The 13,451-nt window shown below is 33.5% G+C and overlaps 1 protein-coding gene and 1 pseudogene across 1 annotated transcript; one reads left to right on the top strand and one right to left on the bottom strand.

Annotated features, from left to right (window-relative positions):
- The first annotated feature begins 4,787 nt into the window (after nt 1-4,787).
- LOC111288044 (protein CLMP1 pseudogene) lies at nt 4,788-7,917 on the top strand (annotated as a pseudogene).
- Nucleotides 7,918-8,367: 450 nt separating this feature from the next.
- On the bottom strand, nt 8,368-11,585 carry LOC111288565 (BTB/POZ domain-containing protein At1g55760-like). The gene is made up of 4 exons (XM_022879499.2): nt 10,997-11,585; nt 10,200-10,345; nt 9,591-9,709; nt 8,368-9,184 (listed from the first exon to the last, which is right to left on the bottom strand). The coding sequence occupies exons 1-4, from the start codon at nt 11,113-11,115 to the stop codon at nt 8,582-8,584; spliced, it is 987 nt and encodes a 328-aa protein (XP_022735234.1). The 5' UTR covers nt 11,116-11,585; the 3' UTR covers nt 8,368-8,581.
- Nucleotides 11,586-13,451: the final 1,866 nt, after the last annotated feature.

The raw sequence follows: 13,451 nt of genomic DNA on the forward strand, positions 1-13,451 counted from the left end.
GATCAGAAACTCTTCTGATCAATCCCTATAAAAGGGATCCTCAAGAACAGAAGGAACACACAAGAAAACAGTGAGAAAAATAGCTACTGGTTGGGAGAAAAAGGCATACAGAAGAGATTTGAAGGCTAAAAAGGGTTTAGAGGCGTTAGAATAGCTTTAGGAATCGAAAAAATTTTTTTGGAGATTTTTCTGCGAAATTTGTTTTTGGAAAATTTCCAGATTTCGGTGAATTTTTCGACAAACGTTGAATTTTTCGGTAAAAATTTCAGTCAAGTTTGAAGTTTTCGGCCAACTTTCCAGTTTTCGACAACATTTCCAGAAATCGATCAGTTTTTCAACGAATTTTCGATGAAAAATCTAGATTCCGATGAAAATTTTCAAAATGCGGTGAATATTCAACCGGAGTTCTTCGGGTGTTCTAGAGAGAATGAGGAGAAGATGAAGGAAGAGAAAGAGGAAAGAGGCTCGATCTGCTGAAAAAATGAAGGATTCAGCCTTATATACCCTCCCAAAACGATGTCATTTTTGCATTAAATAACTTAGAGGATCCGCACGTTTTGCCAAGATCCGATCCGACCCGAGCGTCGACCCATTTTTTAACTCGCGCGTGATCTGCCTCCCGAGCCGTTAGCCGAGTCGACATTTCGAGCCGCGCTCTCCGAGCCGTTTTTCTTCCTTAAGCCGAACCGAGTCGAGCCGTTAACCTAGTCGCTCCAATTTTTTTAATTATTTAATTATTTATTTATTTTTTTTACTTTGGATTAGGTTTATTTAATATTCTTTTATCTTTATTTTATTTTTATTTTTGTTTTACTTTTCTTTATTTTTTTATTTGTTATTTTCACATTTATTTTGTTTCATTATTTTATTTTCTTTAAAATAAAATAAAAAAAATATTTTTGGGGAAAAGTTGAAAGTATCAATTTTTCTTAAAATAAATTTTCAAAAAAAAAGTTTTTGAGGAAAAGTTGAAAGTATCAATTTTTCTCGAAATTAAGGTTTCCAAAAAATATTTTTGAAAAAAGTTGAAAGTATCAATTTTCTTCGAAATTAAAGTTTCAAAATATATTTTGGAAAAAAGTTAAAAGTATCAATTTTCCTCGAGATTAAAATTTCTAAAAAAAATATTTTATAAAAAAGTTGAAAGTATCAATTTTTTCTGCATAAAAACAATCATTCTTTTATTCCTTTTTATTTTTTTAATGTTAAATAATCCGATGATAGAGCCTCTGCAAGTGAAATAGTAATTTTCTTGTATACTCTTGAGGTGAGAGAATTTTCTCAAATTTCTACTAAAAGTATTAGAGTCAATTGAGAATAATTTCCTATAGTTAATTACTTGATAAAATTTTAAGGCTTATTGGATAACACAAAATTATGCTGGTACCATCTTCTGATGGACGTTATGAGGGTGTTATAACCTTCCTCACACGTAACCGAACTCTCGAACTCTGTTCTGGTTAGTAGACCTGAACTTATTTTTTTAGGGACCCTTAAACTTAGGTGTTCCCTGAAAGGACAGATTCCTTGGGTGACCAATCGCACCTAGATAAAAAAGATTGGTGACGACTCCTTTAAGTCAATGTTTAGAGATAGATCTCCGGATCTAGATGTTATGATAGTGTGTGAGAGATAAATGAGTCTTTCAATTAATCTTTGGTACATCTCTTTATTTACTATAGCATCTTCATTCTCTTCTCTAATTTTATGATTAGGATCTATAGAGGTATTTACATGTTTACATGCAAGCTTTTCAGTTTTCTTCAAAAAATTCATCACATATTTCTATTGTGAGATGAAGATACTATGCCGTGATGAGCTACTTCAATTTCTAAGAAGTACTTCAATCTCCCTAGCTCTTTTAACTCAAATTTTCTAGCTAAATACTATTTTAGAGTTCTCTTTTTTTTTTTCATCATCTCCAGTTATAATTATATCATCAACATACACTAATAAAACTAACTTTTCCTGAATTAGAGTGCTTGATAAAAAATGTGTGGTCTCTTTGACTCTATTTATATCCCATTACTAGCCTCACTTTGACAAATCTCTCGAACCAAGCCCTAAGAGACTATTTAAGGCCATGTAAAGCTTTTTTCAGCTTGCATACTTTGTTTGTTTTTAGATGACCTCCAAATCTTGGTGGAACTTTCATATATATATTTTTTTCCAAATTACCATATAGAAAAGCATTCTTTACATCAAATTATTGAAGCTACTAATTATAATTTGCATCCAATGATAATAAAATCCTAACTGTATTCATCTTGGCAACTAGAGCAAAAGTTTCCTGATAATCCACTTCATAGGTTTGAGTGTAGCCCTTAGCCACTAACCTAGCTTTATACCTTTCAACAGTACCATTCGCCTTGTATTTTACAGTGAAAACCTATTTACATCTCACTAGATTTTTTTCTTGAGGCAACTCTACCAGTTCTCATGTTTTATTTTTCTCTAAGGCCTTCATGGCTTGCCTCTATTTCTCGCTGGATAATGCCTCAGATAATGTAGTTGGAACAGAAATAGTGTTTAGGCTCACAAGAAAATTTTTGTGGGATGGTGAGAATTTTTCAAATGATATAACATTAGAGATTGGGTATAATGGATGCTTAGTACATTTTTTAATTCTATTCCTAATGACAATAAGCATATCATAATCACTAGTTATAATTTTAAGAGATTCATGCTCATTTTGAGAAACAAAGTAAAAAATTATAGTTACCTCATTCTAGAGTTAGGATCAGGTTCTTGGACTGGCACTGGTTCAGGATTTGAAACTTTTCTTCTTGAGTACACCTGTAATTCTTTCATAGAATCAAGAACAATATTATCCTTTGTCACATCTTCTATATTTGGAATGAGTTCAGACTTAAATTCAGTGTTTAACATAAGCTTAGTAGAAACAGGTTTCGACTCAGAATAATTAATGGGTGAAAATATTGAAGAAGGGGACAAATCAAGCAAAAAGAAGTCTTTATCCTTATCTTCCATGAATGAAGTCTCCCCCTTAAGATAAGGTTAAGTAAAAAATGGTTTGCTTTCTTCAAAAGTGACATCTGTATACACAAAATTTTTTAGTAGAAGCATGATAACACTTATACCCTTTCTGAGTTGAGGAATATCCTACAAAGATATACTTAATCCCTATTGGATCTAACTTTCCTCTATTATGATTGTGAACATAAACAAATGATGTACAACTAAATATCCTAGGTATGAGATTATTTGTGGTATTAAGGTTGGGATATAATTGTAAGAGTAGTTCCATAGAAGTTTTAAATCCTAAAACCCTTGAAGGTAACCTATTTATAATGTGTGTGACAGTGAGAACAACTTTCCCCCAGTAAGATTTGGTTACATTTGCTTGAAAAAATAAGGCTCGGGTTGTGGCTAGTAAATGGTTATTTTTTTTCTGTCACTCAATTCTATTGTGGAGTATTAACATAAGATGACTCATAGATAATCTCTTCATTTTGAAAATAAGTGGATAGACTTTGGTTGAAATAGTCTCTTGCATTATCAGATTTAAACCTCTTAAAAACATACTATTTACATCTAATCTAGATTTAAGTAAAAAAAATTTAAGAGACCCTAATACAATCATCTATGAATGAAACAAACCATCTTGCAGCAAAAATATTAAAAATTATAGAGGGACCCCAAATGTCATTATGAATCAAGTAAAAAGGAGTAGAACTTCTTTTGTTACTAATTGGAAAAGATACACGTCTATGCTTTGTAAGTTCACAAACATCACAATGTAAATTTTCGACATTTAATCCTTTGAACAAAAAAGAAAACATGTTTATCAAAGTTCCAAAAGAAAGATGTCCAAGACAAAAATGATAAAGCCAGATTTTATCTTTATTGAAAGATTTTTCAAAAAAAAATGATAAAGGTAAACTATTCTTGATATTACTTGTGTTATTTAATGTCTCAAGATAGTATAGTCTATCATTTTTCTTAGCAAGTCCAATCCTCTTCTCTGAACTTTGATCTTGAAATTCACAATAAGAGGGATAAAAAGTCACTTTGCAATTCATATATTCGGTAAGTTTGTGTATAGATATCAGATTAGTAGACAATCCAGGAACATAAAGAATATTTTTGAGAACAAACGAGGGATTAACTTGAATATCTCCTAATCCTGTCACTGTAGTAAGTGAATCATCTGCAACAACAATTTTTTTATTACTAAGACACAAGGTATATGTATTAAACTTCTGTGAGGAATGTGTCATATGGTTTGTGGCTTCTAAATCAATGACCCAAAAACTTGTAATAGGCTTAATCGAGACATTTAATCCATGAGAACTAGAAGCTTTACCTGACTAGAGACCTTATGCAAGGAACATACCACAATAGGCTTTTTAAGGGTTTTTAATAAGTTTCTCAGCTTTTCAATCTCTTCCCTATCAAACTCTCCTTGTTTCTGGGACATCTATAATACTTTGGTAATTTTTCCAATTGACACTTCCTCAAATTGGGTGGTAGTGATATCTTTCTTTGAACTGAAATAAGTCTTAAGATATAACCAAAAATGACTCTTAGCAATGAAGGCTAAAGAAGAGAAAAATAGAATGGCTATGAATGCCTTAACAGGGTTCGACAATGAAGGCTTAAAATAAAAGTCGACAATGAAGGTCTAAAATAGAAGTCAGCAATGAAGACTGAAAATTTTGCTTCCCAAGAAGAGCCTAAAGCTCTGATACCATGTGAAAAAACTAAAAATAAAATTATGTGAAAAACTAAGAGAAAAAATTGAATGTATATTGAAAAACTGCTCATTAAAAATTAAACAAGAACCTTAAGTTTATATACAACTAACTAGGGGTTAAACTAGAAAACTAAATTTTCCTAAAAACTGATCCTATAATTGAGAGATTGTCTATTCTAATTTTTTATCCTTAATTCTAGAGATACAAATATAAATATATAGATTATAAGATTGCAACTAACTGTAAATAAGTGTTTTCCTACCGAAAGTATGAAATGGCCATGCAGGATGTGCAGCTCTTGTCGGGGCCTGGCCCCAATCATAAAGATGATTTAGAGATTGCCAGGAGATTAAGGACTGCACTTGGTCCTTGCCAGGAGGCTCAGCAAGACCTCCAGAGCCGCCCTTCCCCAGCTGCACTTGGGGCTTGTGCTGTTCGTGGTGCCCCAATTGCAGGCCTTGGTCCTTGCTTACCTGCTTGCCCGTTGCCTAAGAAGACAGCAGTATCACCTCCTGGAGGATCAGTTGTATCACCAAGTAATAGGCTGGAGAAGCGCCAAATCAATGTAGCAGCTGAAAATGGTCAAGAGAACAAGGCCCAGTTGCCAAGACTCATGCTGAAGCCCTCGAGTGGTTCTTTGAAAGCAACTGATAATCTGAATAAGGATGGCGAGAGAGAACAGTTTTTTTCTGCTTCTATGCATGGGCAGGATTGGAGGTGGCAATTCAGTGGAGACCATTGAAACTTGTTTATGATCATGACATAAGGCTTTCTCACATGCCGGTTAATTGCAGCTTCAAAGTTCTAAGAGAGATTGTGAGCAAACGTTTTCCTTCATCCAAGTCAATTTTGATCAAATATAAGAATAATGATGGGGATTTGGTAACTATTACCTGTACGAAGAACTCAGATTGGCTGAGTCTTCTGTAGATGCTCTTATTCCAATAGAGCCGGATAAAACCCGTGGGTTTGGGATGTTGAGATTGCGCATTGTTGAGGTGAGTCCAGAGCAGGAGCCACCATTGCTGGAAGAAGAGGAGGAGAAGCCTTTGGAGAGTGAGGGAGCCAAGGCAGATGAAAGTGGGTCTCACTCATCTGTTGGTGATACTGTGTTGTCGGAAGGTGTTGATACTGAGATTGAAAAGGCAGAGAAAGAAGCTTCAAAGGAACAAATAGGGGCTTCAGAAGATCCAGAGTGCAAGGAAGTGGAGATGGATGATTGACTGTTTGAGTTTGCTCTGCTTTTCCGCACCCATGTAAGTATTGATCCTGATGCTCATATTGACTTGCACGAGCTTGGGATGGAGCTGTGTTCAGAGGCTCTTGAGGAGACTGTTACAAGTGAGGAAGCTCAAATCCTCTTTGACAAAGCTGCTGCCAAGTTCCAAGAGGTTGCTGCGTTGACTTTCTTTAATTGGGGGAATGTTCATATGTGTGCTGCAAGGAAACGGATTCCCCTAGATGATTCTTCTGGCAAGGAGGTAGTGTCAGCACAACTTCAAGTGGCTTATGACTGGGTTAGGGAAAAGCATTCTTTGGCCAGGGAGAAAGTATGCGGAAGCCCTCTTAATCAAGCCGGACTTTTATGAAGGGCTGCTGGCACTGGGACAGCAGCAATTTGAAATGGCCAAACTTAATTGGTCTTTTGCACTTGCAAAGAAAATAGATCTCTCAAGCTGGGATCCTGCGGAGACACTTCAACTTTTCGACAGCGCAGAGGAGAAGATGAAAGCTGCTACTGAAATGTGGGAGAAGTTCGAGGAGCAGAGAGTAAATGAGTTGAAAGATCCAAATTCAAGCAAGAAGGAGTTGTTAAAGAGAAGGAAGAAACTTGGAAGTGGTGCTGACAGTGAGCTCTCAGGAACTGGTAGTTAGGGTGAGCTTTCAGCTGAGGAAGCAGCTGTGATGAGATCACAAATACATCTTTTCTGGGGCAACATGCTCTTTGAACGATCCCCAGTTGAGTGCAAATTAGGAATGGATGGTTGGAAAAAGAATCTTGATACTGCTGTTGAGCGCTTCAAGCTTGCCGGAGCTTCTGAAGCTGACATTTCTACAGTGTTGAAGAACCATTGCGCAAATGAAGATGTAATGGAAGGAGATGAAAAGAAAGTTGTTGGTGAAGCAGAGAGCGGTGAGGTCAATCAAGCATCTGACAAGTGATATATAGTTCATTATTTTCTATCTCTTTGATGGCTTTAGTGAATGGAAGTGCATTTTTTTCTCATCTGCTGGGAGTCTGAGGTTTTTCCTTGCAAATGAATATTTGGGGCCCAATATTGATGAGTGGTGTACTTGAAAGATTTTTGGGATTTTTTTTTCTTTTTTTTAAACATTGTTTGAATACCAATGGGTTTTCAGTAAGCAACTTTTTGTGATCCAATTCAAACCCCACTTGAGGTCATGTAATTTGGCATGAACTGAAAATATTTTCATGGCGAATATTACTTGAATTACTCAATATGATGTAGAGATTCATGTCATGATGGGCCTTTGACCCTTAGATTAACAAAAAAAAAAAAAAAAAGGCAGAAAGAAGAGAGATCCTAATAATATCCCCTCAATATTCCCAGTTCGACAAACTTATTCTTATTCCCTTCACACTCTTTCTCTCCATCTTCTGAGGTTCTCAGTAATGACAGGTACAACATTCAATTGTCAACTGCAAGTGAGTGGGTATAAACGTGCTGTTGAAGGTGAAATTTACCATTCTAACAATAGAAGCTGTAATTTATGCATCTAAAGATCAGCACCTCTTTCGCAAGTGATCATTATGCTCAGTTTTAAGCTGTTGATATGCTTTTCACACTCATTCCTTGATATAGGAAGTCCTCTTATTGACTTCTCTGAGTTTGTTTATCAGTTATTTACTATATTTGGTATTAACATATGGTACTTTGTTTCTTATGTCTCTATCCATCTGCTATCTGCTGATAATCTTGGCTACAAACATTTTAGAAACAGAATGAAGATTTGATCGAGTCTTACGTGTTTTTCTATGATGGGAACCTCTGTCCTCCGCTGAACCCAGGGCTTGCAGGGAAGAAAATGCAGCTCTTGATGCTGGGAGGTGAACCACCAGGCCACATAACCAGGTTTTCCATTTGATTCTGTTGTTTGCAGCTTTTGTTATTTTCAATTACTAGTCATTTATGGCAACATGGTGGGTTTATTAACTTGGTATCAGTGCGCGAGTTTGTTTATGCTAAAACTAAAGCAAGTTTCTAACTTGTTGATTCTCTTTACGCCAAAATCCGAGAAAGAGCATGTTGGTTTATTGTGTCAATCACTTCTCATTGTGGAGACCGAAAAGTCATGGCTGCATTAATTGCAAAGTGGTCAGGATGTGTATTGGCATGCTTTGTCTACCTAATTTTTTTTTCTTTTTCAGCCTTTACATGGTTTAGTTGGTTCTTGATGAGATAGTCAAGAGTGAAACTTGAAAGCACCTGTCGAGCAAATAGAAACATTTGCAACCAAATCAGATTGGTCCTGCATTCATACCAATATAATTGAGTGTTTTTTCATGTTTGGTATGCTTTTATTTCTTCTGTATGACAGCATGCAAAGTTTCTGTCCTCATCCCAAATAAAGAAACCGATTGAGTAAAATTCCTCTTAAAATCTAAATCACAACATAAATCAATCAATTTGAACCAAATCATATTGTATTTCTGAAATTCTGTTAATGAGGATGGTATGTTCATGTCAAAGGATACCAATACATATGCACATGGAGACATGAATTCCATCTGAACAAAAGAATCATCTTTACAGAAAATCCTGCACACTAAAATCCTCATGCATCCTATAAATATCACTGACTTAAACACATTTCCTTTGTTCTTTACTCTTTTTGGAATCTTAGAATCCTTTCCAGGTGTTCAGAACTTCATGAAAGATGTCAGCTATCAGTTCCCTGTCTGCACATTGCAGGAAAGCATTAAAATCGTCTCGAATATCATATATCTTTCCAAACCTCACAAGGTATTGCAGGCAACTGGACTTCAGTTTTGGCAATTGGTATAAAGCTGCATTTTGGAGCCTCTCAAGGACATTCTTTGAATCAATATCTTCTAGGAGACTTTCATGGCACACCTCTTTCAAGTCCAATATATCATACTTATCAGCAGCCTGGAGAAGTGCCAGTCGATGCGTAAGAAATTCTTCGTGTTCGATGTTTCCGTAAATGTAACTTAGAAAAGCCTGACAAGCTTCGATTGAAATGTCGGAGATGTTTATGGTTGAGAGTTCTTTTTCTTGCAGGTTATGTGAAAACATGCTGCGGAAAACAGGTGATCTTGCAGCAAGAACAGCACGATGGGCTCCAATGCTTCCATCAGAAGCATTAATAATGATATCTGTATGGATGCCTTCTGTTAACATTCGAGCAAGGCATGCAACAGCTGTTGCATTTGATTGCTTTTGTGTGAATCCTTCAGCCCAAATGGAGCAAGGTTCCCCACCCTGCAAATTAACAGCAAAATATAATAGTTAATTCAGGTATGACATTAACAACACCCATTCTTTACTAGATTTCACTCTTATAATATCTTTGTTTTTTCCCATCAGCCTTACTGTAGACCAGATCATCTTAAACACGATACAATATCTGATACAAAAACTATACAAAAAAAAAGACAAGGTTTAAAATTTTAATAAAAATCATGAGTTTAAAAAAAAAACTAAAAAATGAGTTTTGTGTTTGATATATTGACACGAATTGTGATACCATAATTTTTGTGTTTTGCATGTGTTAAATGAAACAAACAGATACAAATATATGAATTGTCAGATCTAAGCATTTAGTTTCCACAGAGATTTTAGGTGATAACTAGAGTATAGTTAATTTTTCCTTATATTAGAGTCTTACGTTTGGCGATGCAGTCTTCAGATCAAGAAATTCAACGTCAATAATGAATTTCCCTGTCAAAGGAACCTCAATCGGCCAGACAAAATCGTCGTTGGTTTTCAGCTGTTTGTCTGTTATTTCTGTAAAACAGGGACAATAAAATTGAAAAAATTGATCAACAACAATCTTGATCATCCTAGAAACAGTGTTCTTTCCATTAAAATCTAAGCCCTAAAAGTAATTCACAGCACCATCAGAAATCAAAATCAACAAGAAAAGCATTAAAAAACTTAAATTGATGAAAAACTATGGATCATTCATGAAATAACAATATCCAGTTTTGATCAAATTATTGATTGGTGGATCAAAATAACTGATGATTGTTCTGTTTTCTCTTTTTACATAAAAGTTTAGGGTATGGGAAGGCTTCTCTATTCTATGGTCAGGACAAATCACAAGTTTTAAAGAAGATTTACATTGGATTTACAGATCATTCATCAGGAGATTGTTGGTAGTAGGATTCGAACCTAAGCTTAAAAACGAAATATTCAAGCCTTAACCCTCCCTGGAATGGTTGTTCTGTTTTGCCAAGTAAAACAAAAATGGTAAGGTTGAAGAAGCAGCATGTACCTGGATGAGTAAAAGCCTTTCGATCTCCAGCAGAGCAGACAACTCGGATGATGAAGGATGCAATTGGAGGATTATCTCTGGTTAGATTTGATATCTCTGGGTGTAATTTAACATACAATACCCTGTTCTTCTCCACCGTCAAATGCCTTAAATTCAGACAAGAACACGGTTCAAAAAACTGCTTTGTCCTCGTAACAAAATACAAACAAAAAAAAAAACCTACTTTCTCAGCTTACCAAAGAAAACACCAAACTCTCACTCCAACCTTAAAGTTTTCAACAGTTTAGTTTCTTCAGTGTTCAACCCAGGATTTTGTCAGGGGGTGACCAAGGGTTAAAATGATCAACAAGAAATAAAAAAATGTGCTTGCTTATTCAGATTCATCAATATTTTCCATGAAAAACAAAAAAATCCAGAAACAAACCAAAATCTAAGCTCAAAAAAGAATTAACCTAGAGGGTTATCTTAATGCATGGTCTTGTTTCCAAACTTCAGGAAATTCAGTGACAGATTTATAAATTTTTTTTTCAAGAATGTTCACTTATAATATATATAAAAAACTACTCATGATTTAACAAATTTAGGTTTTCATCAAATTTTCTTGTTTTTTCAATATTTGAGGTATCCATGGATACTTCACCCAACTATATGAATCTGCATATAACAGGAAACCAAACTAATGCATGATCAAAACGTGGTAGTTTTTCGAATTTTTGAAATGAAAAGCTAAAAAAAATTCATCAAAAAGATGGAGAGAAAGAAGAAAGAAAAATAATAATAATAATAAAGAATCAGACCAATTCCACTTGCCGATCTTGAAAGGATCGGATTTGCGGTAAGTGCAAGAAGCAAGATTGTCTATCCTCCATTGAGCAAGACGAGCAGTGGTTTCAACTCTATAAGCAGACTCGCTCATCCTAGACAAAGCGAGAGCCTCAGTGATCTCATGGATGCAATCAAATATCCTCTCGAAAAAATACTCCCCCGACTTTCCCAGGTTTCCTGTTACAATACCTATCTCTCCACATAAATACTTGAATTTGAATCCAGCAAAAACCAAACTAAAAAAACAGATAAAAGACAACCCAATTCTCTCTTCTGTCTGTAAAACACTGCTGTCCTTGTCTGGTCTGGAAAGGTTACAGACAGGAGAGAACTGGTGGAGGCTGTTTATGTCAAAGTTTAAAGGGTTGTTTGTTGCTTTTATTTTTTGTTGTTTCAAAGGTTACAGTTTCCCAAGGATGTTGGTGTTGCTCTACGCCGATAAGATCATATTGGAAGAGAAAGAAAGAGAAAGAGAGGAAGTTTTGGTGAAATGTTGGTTGGATTTTGAACTGAAAATCAGGTGGCAGGAAGGAGTGCTTGGGGTTTATTTATTGAATGGTCGTCTAGTCTTTGGACTGTTGCTAATTATGAGGTTTACCAAGTATTTATTTTGTATAAAATATTAATAATTTATATATTTACGTTGGATTTTATATAAAAATTAAGTATTATAATTTGTATGAAAAAAATATGAAATACATTCTTAATTTTTGTTAAATTTATATATAATTTTTGATAAAATTTTAATCAATACCATTTTTTTTCCATAGTAGTAGAATATTTTGCCTTTGGTTTGTTGGACTGAATTTTGGTGCTTTGAAGGAAAGTATCTGATGCTTTGTGTAAATACCAATATCATAGACTATTATGTCAATAAATTTTCCAAAGAATTCCGCATAGTTAAATAAGGAAAAAAAAAATAATTGAGAGTTTAATTTAATTGATTTATATAATTATTTTAAAAAAATAATTTTAATATGTTTAAAATTTAGATTTTAACATTTATAATTTATTTCTCTATTCTTTGCGGCTTCCTTAAAAAAAAAAAATGCTAAACCTGCAATGCAAGAAGGGGCTCTTCTATAATCTTCAATGCTAGATATCCAAAGTACATTTTATTTTGAAGTAATGAATATTAGGGAAAGATTTAAATAAAATTTTTTAGATAAAATTTGTGAAGTTTTTACTAAAAGTGATTAAATAATAATTAAAATTAAAAATTAAAATTGATAAATTAAATGGTCTCGTTATATAAATCAAGTGTATAAAATTTAAATAAATTTAAATAAATTTTGATATATATTTTTGATAAACATTAAAAAAAAAACTGTTTAAGGTTATTTAAAGGAAACTGTCCATGTTAACGGGTGATTAGCAAAAATGGATTATTTATGGGTTTATTATGTTACCCACCTTGTAGAATTAATGAAACCTAAACCTACTGGTACTGCAATTTAATTTAGTTTTTTTTTAAAATAATTCTTATAATTGCATTTTAAGAATGGTTTTCCAAAAATCTCACATATTACTGGGGTTTTGGAGATAATACATATTTATTTTATACAAGTGAGATCGAAAAGACAGTTAGAATTAGACGAAAATTCATCAAATTATTAACACACGATTAAATAAAAAAATAAAAAGTTGATTTACATGTGATGAAAGCTCAAATATATGTTATTCAAATCCTCAGAGTTGATAATACCATTTCGAGCTATCTGATGATATTTTTTAAAAATAATTATATAAATTAATTGAATTAAATTTATGATTTATAATTTATAATCCTTTTGTAAGCCATGAGCGGTATCGAAGCCATCTGCCTAGAGGCATCTCATTGACCAAAAAAAGAAAAGGCAAAAGAAAAGGACAAGTTAACTCATAAAGCCTAAAGCACACCAAAGTTTCTTACGTGTGAGCATCAAATTGTTGATGAGCTCGCTCACCTTTTCTTTCAACTTTTGTCCATTAACCATAAAGAGTACCCAAGATTAAGTCACCATCCCTTTAACCAAAGTTTAGATTAACATATATTAGGAGTTGATTTAATAATTTTAATATTCATGTTCATTTATTTCATATTAAATATGCATAAAATATAAAAATTATTATATCATAATTTATGTTAATATGTCAAATTAATACAAAATTTTTTATTTTTGTTAAACTTGTATTTTTTATATCTTTTTTCATATCATTTTTGTATTTTTTTTCATTATATCTTATTTAAAATTAACGGATTTGATTTTGATATAAAAAGGAGAAAATTTGTCAATTAGAATCCTCATAAATGAAAAAAAACAAGAACATTAATTAGTTATAAACTTGATTACGGGAAAGGGTACAAGTTTTCAAGTAATTGGGTATTACTTTTATAACGAAGATTTGAAAATGAAAAAGGAGAGATGGGCAATTGGGCAATTTTTA

Source organism: Durio zibethinus, chromosome 4 (assembly GCF_047325235.1).
Source record: "Durio zibethinus cultivar Kanyao isolate XHJ-2024 chromosome 4, ASM4732523v1, whole genome shotgun sequence".
NCBI lineage: Eukaryota > Viridiplantae > Streptophyta > Magnoliopsida > Malvales > Malvaceae > Durio > Durio zibethinus.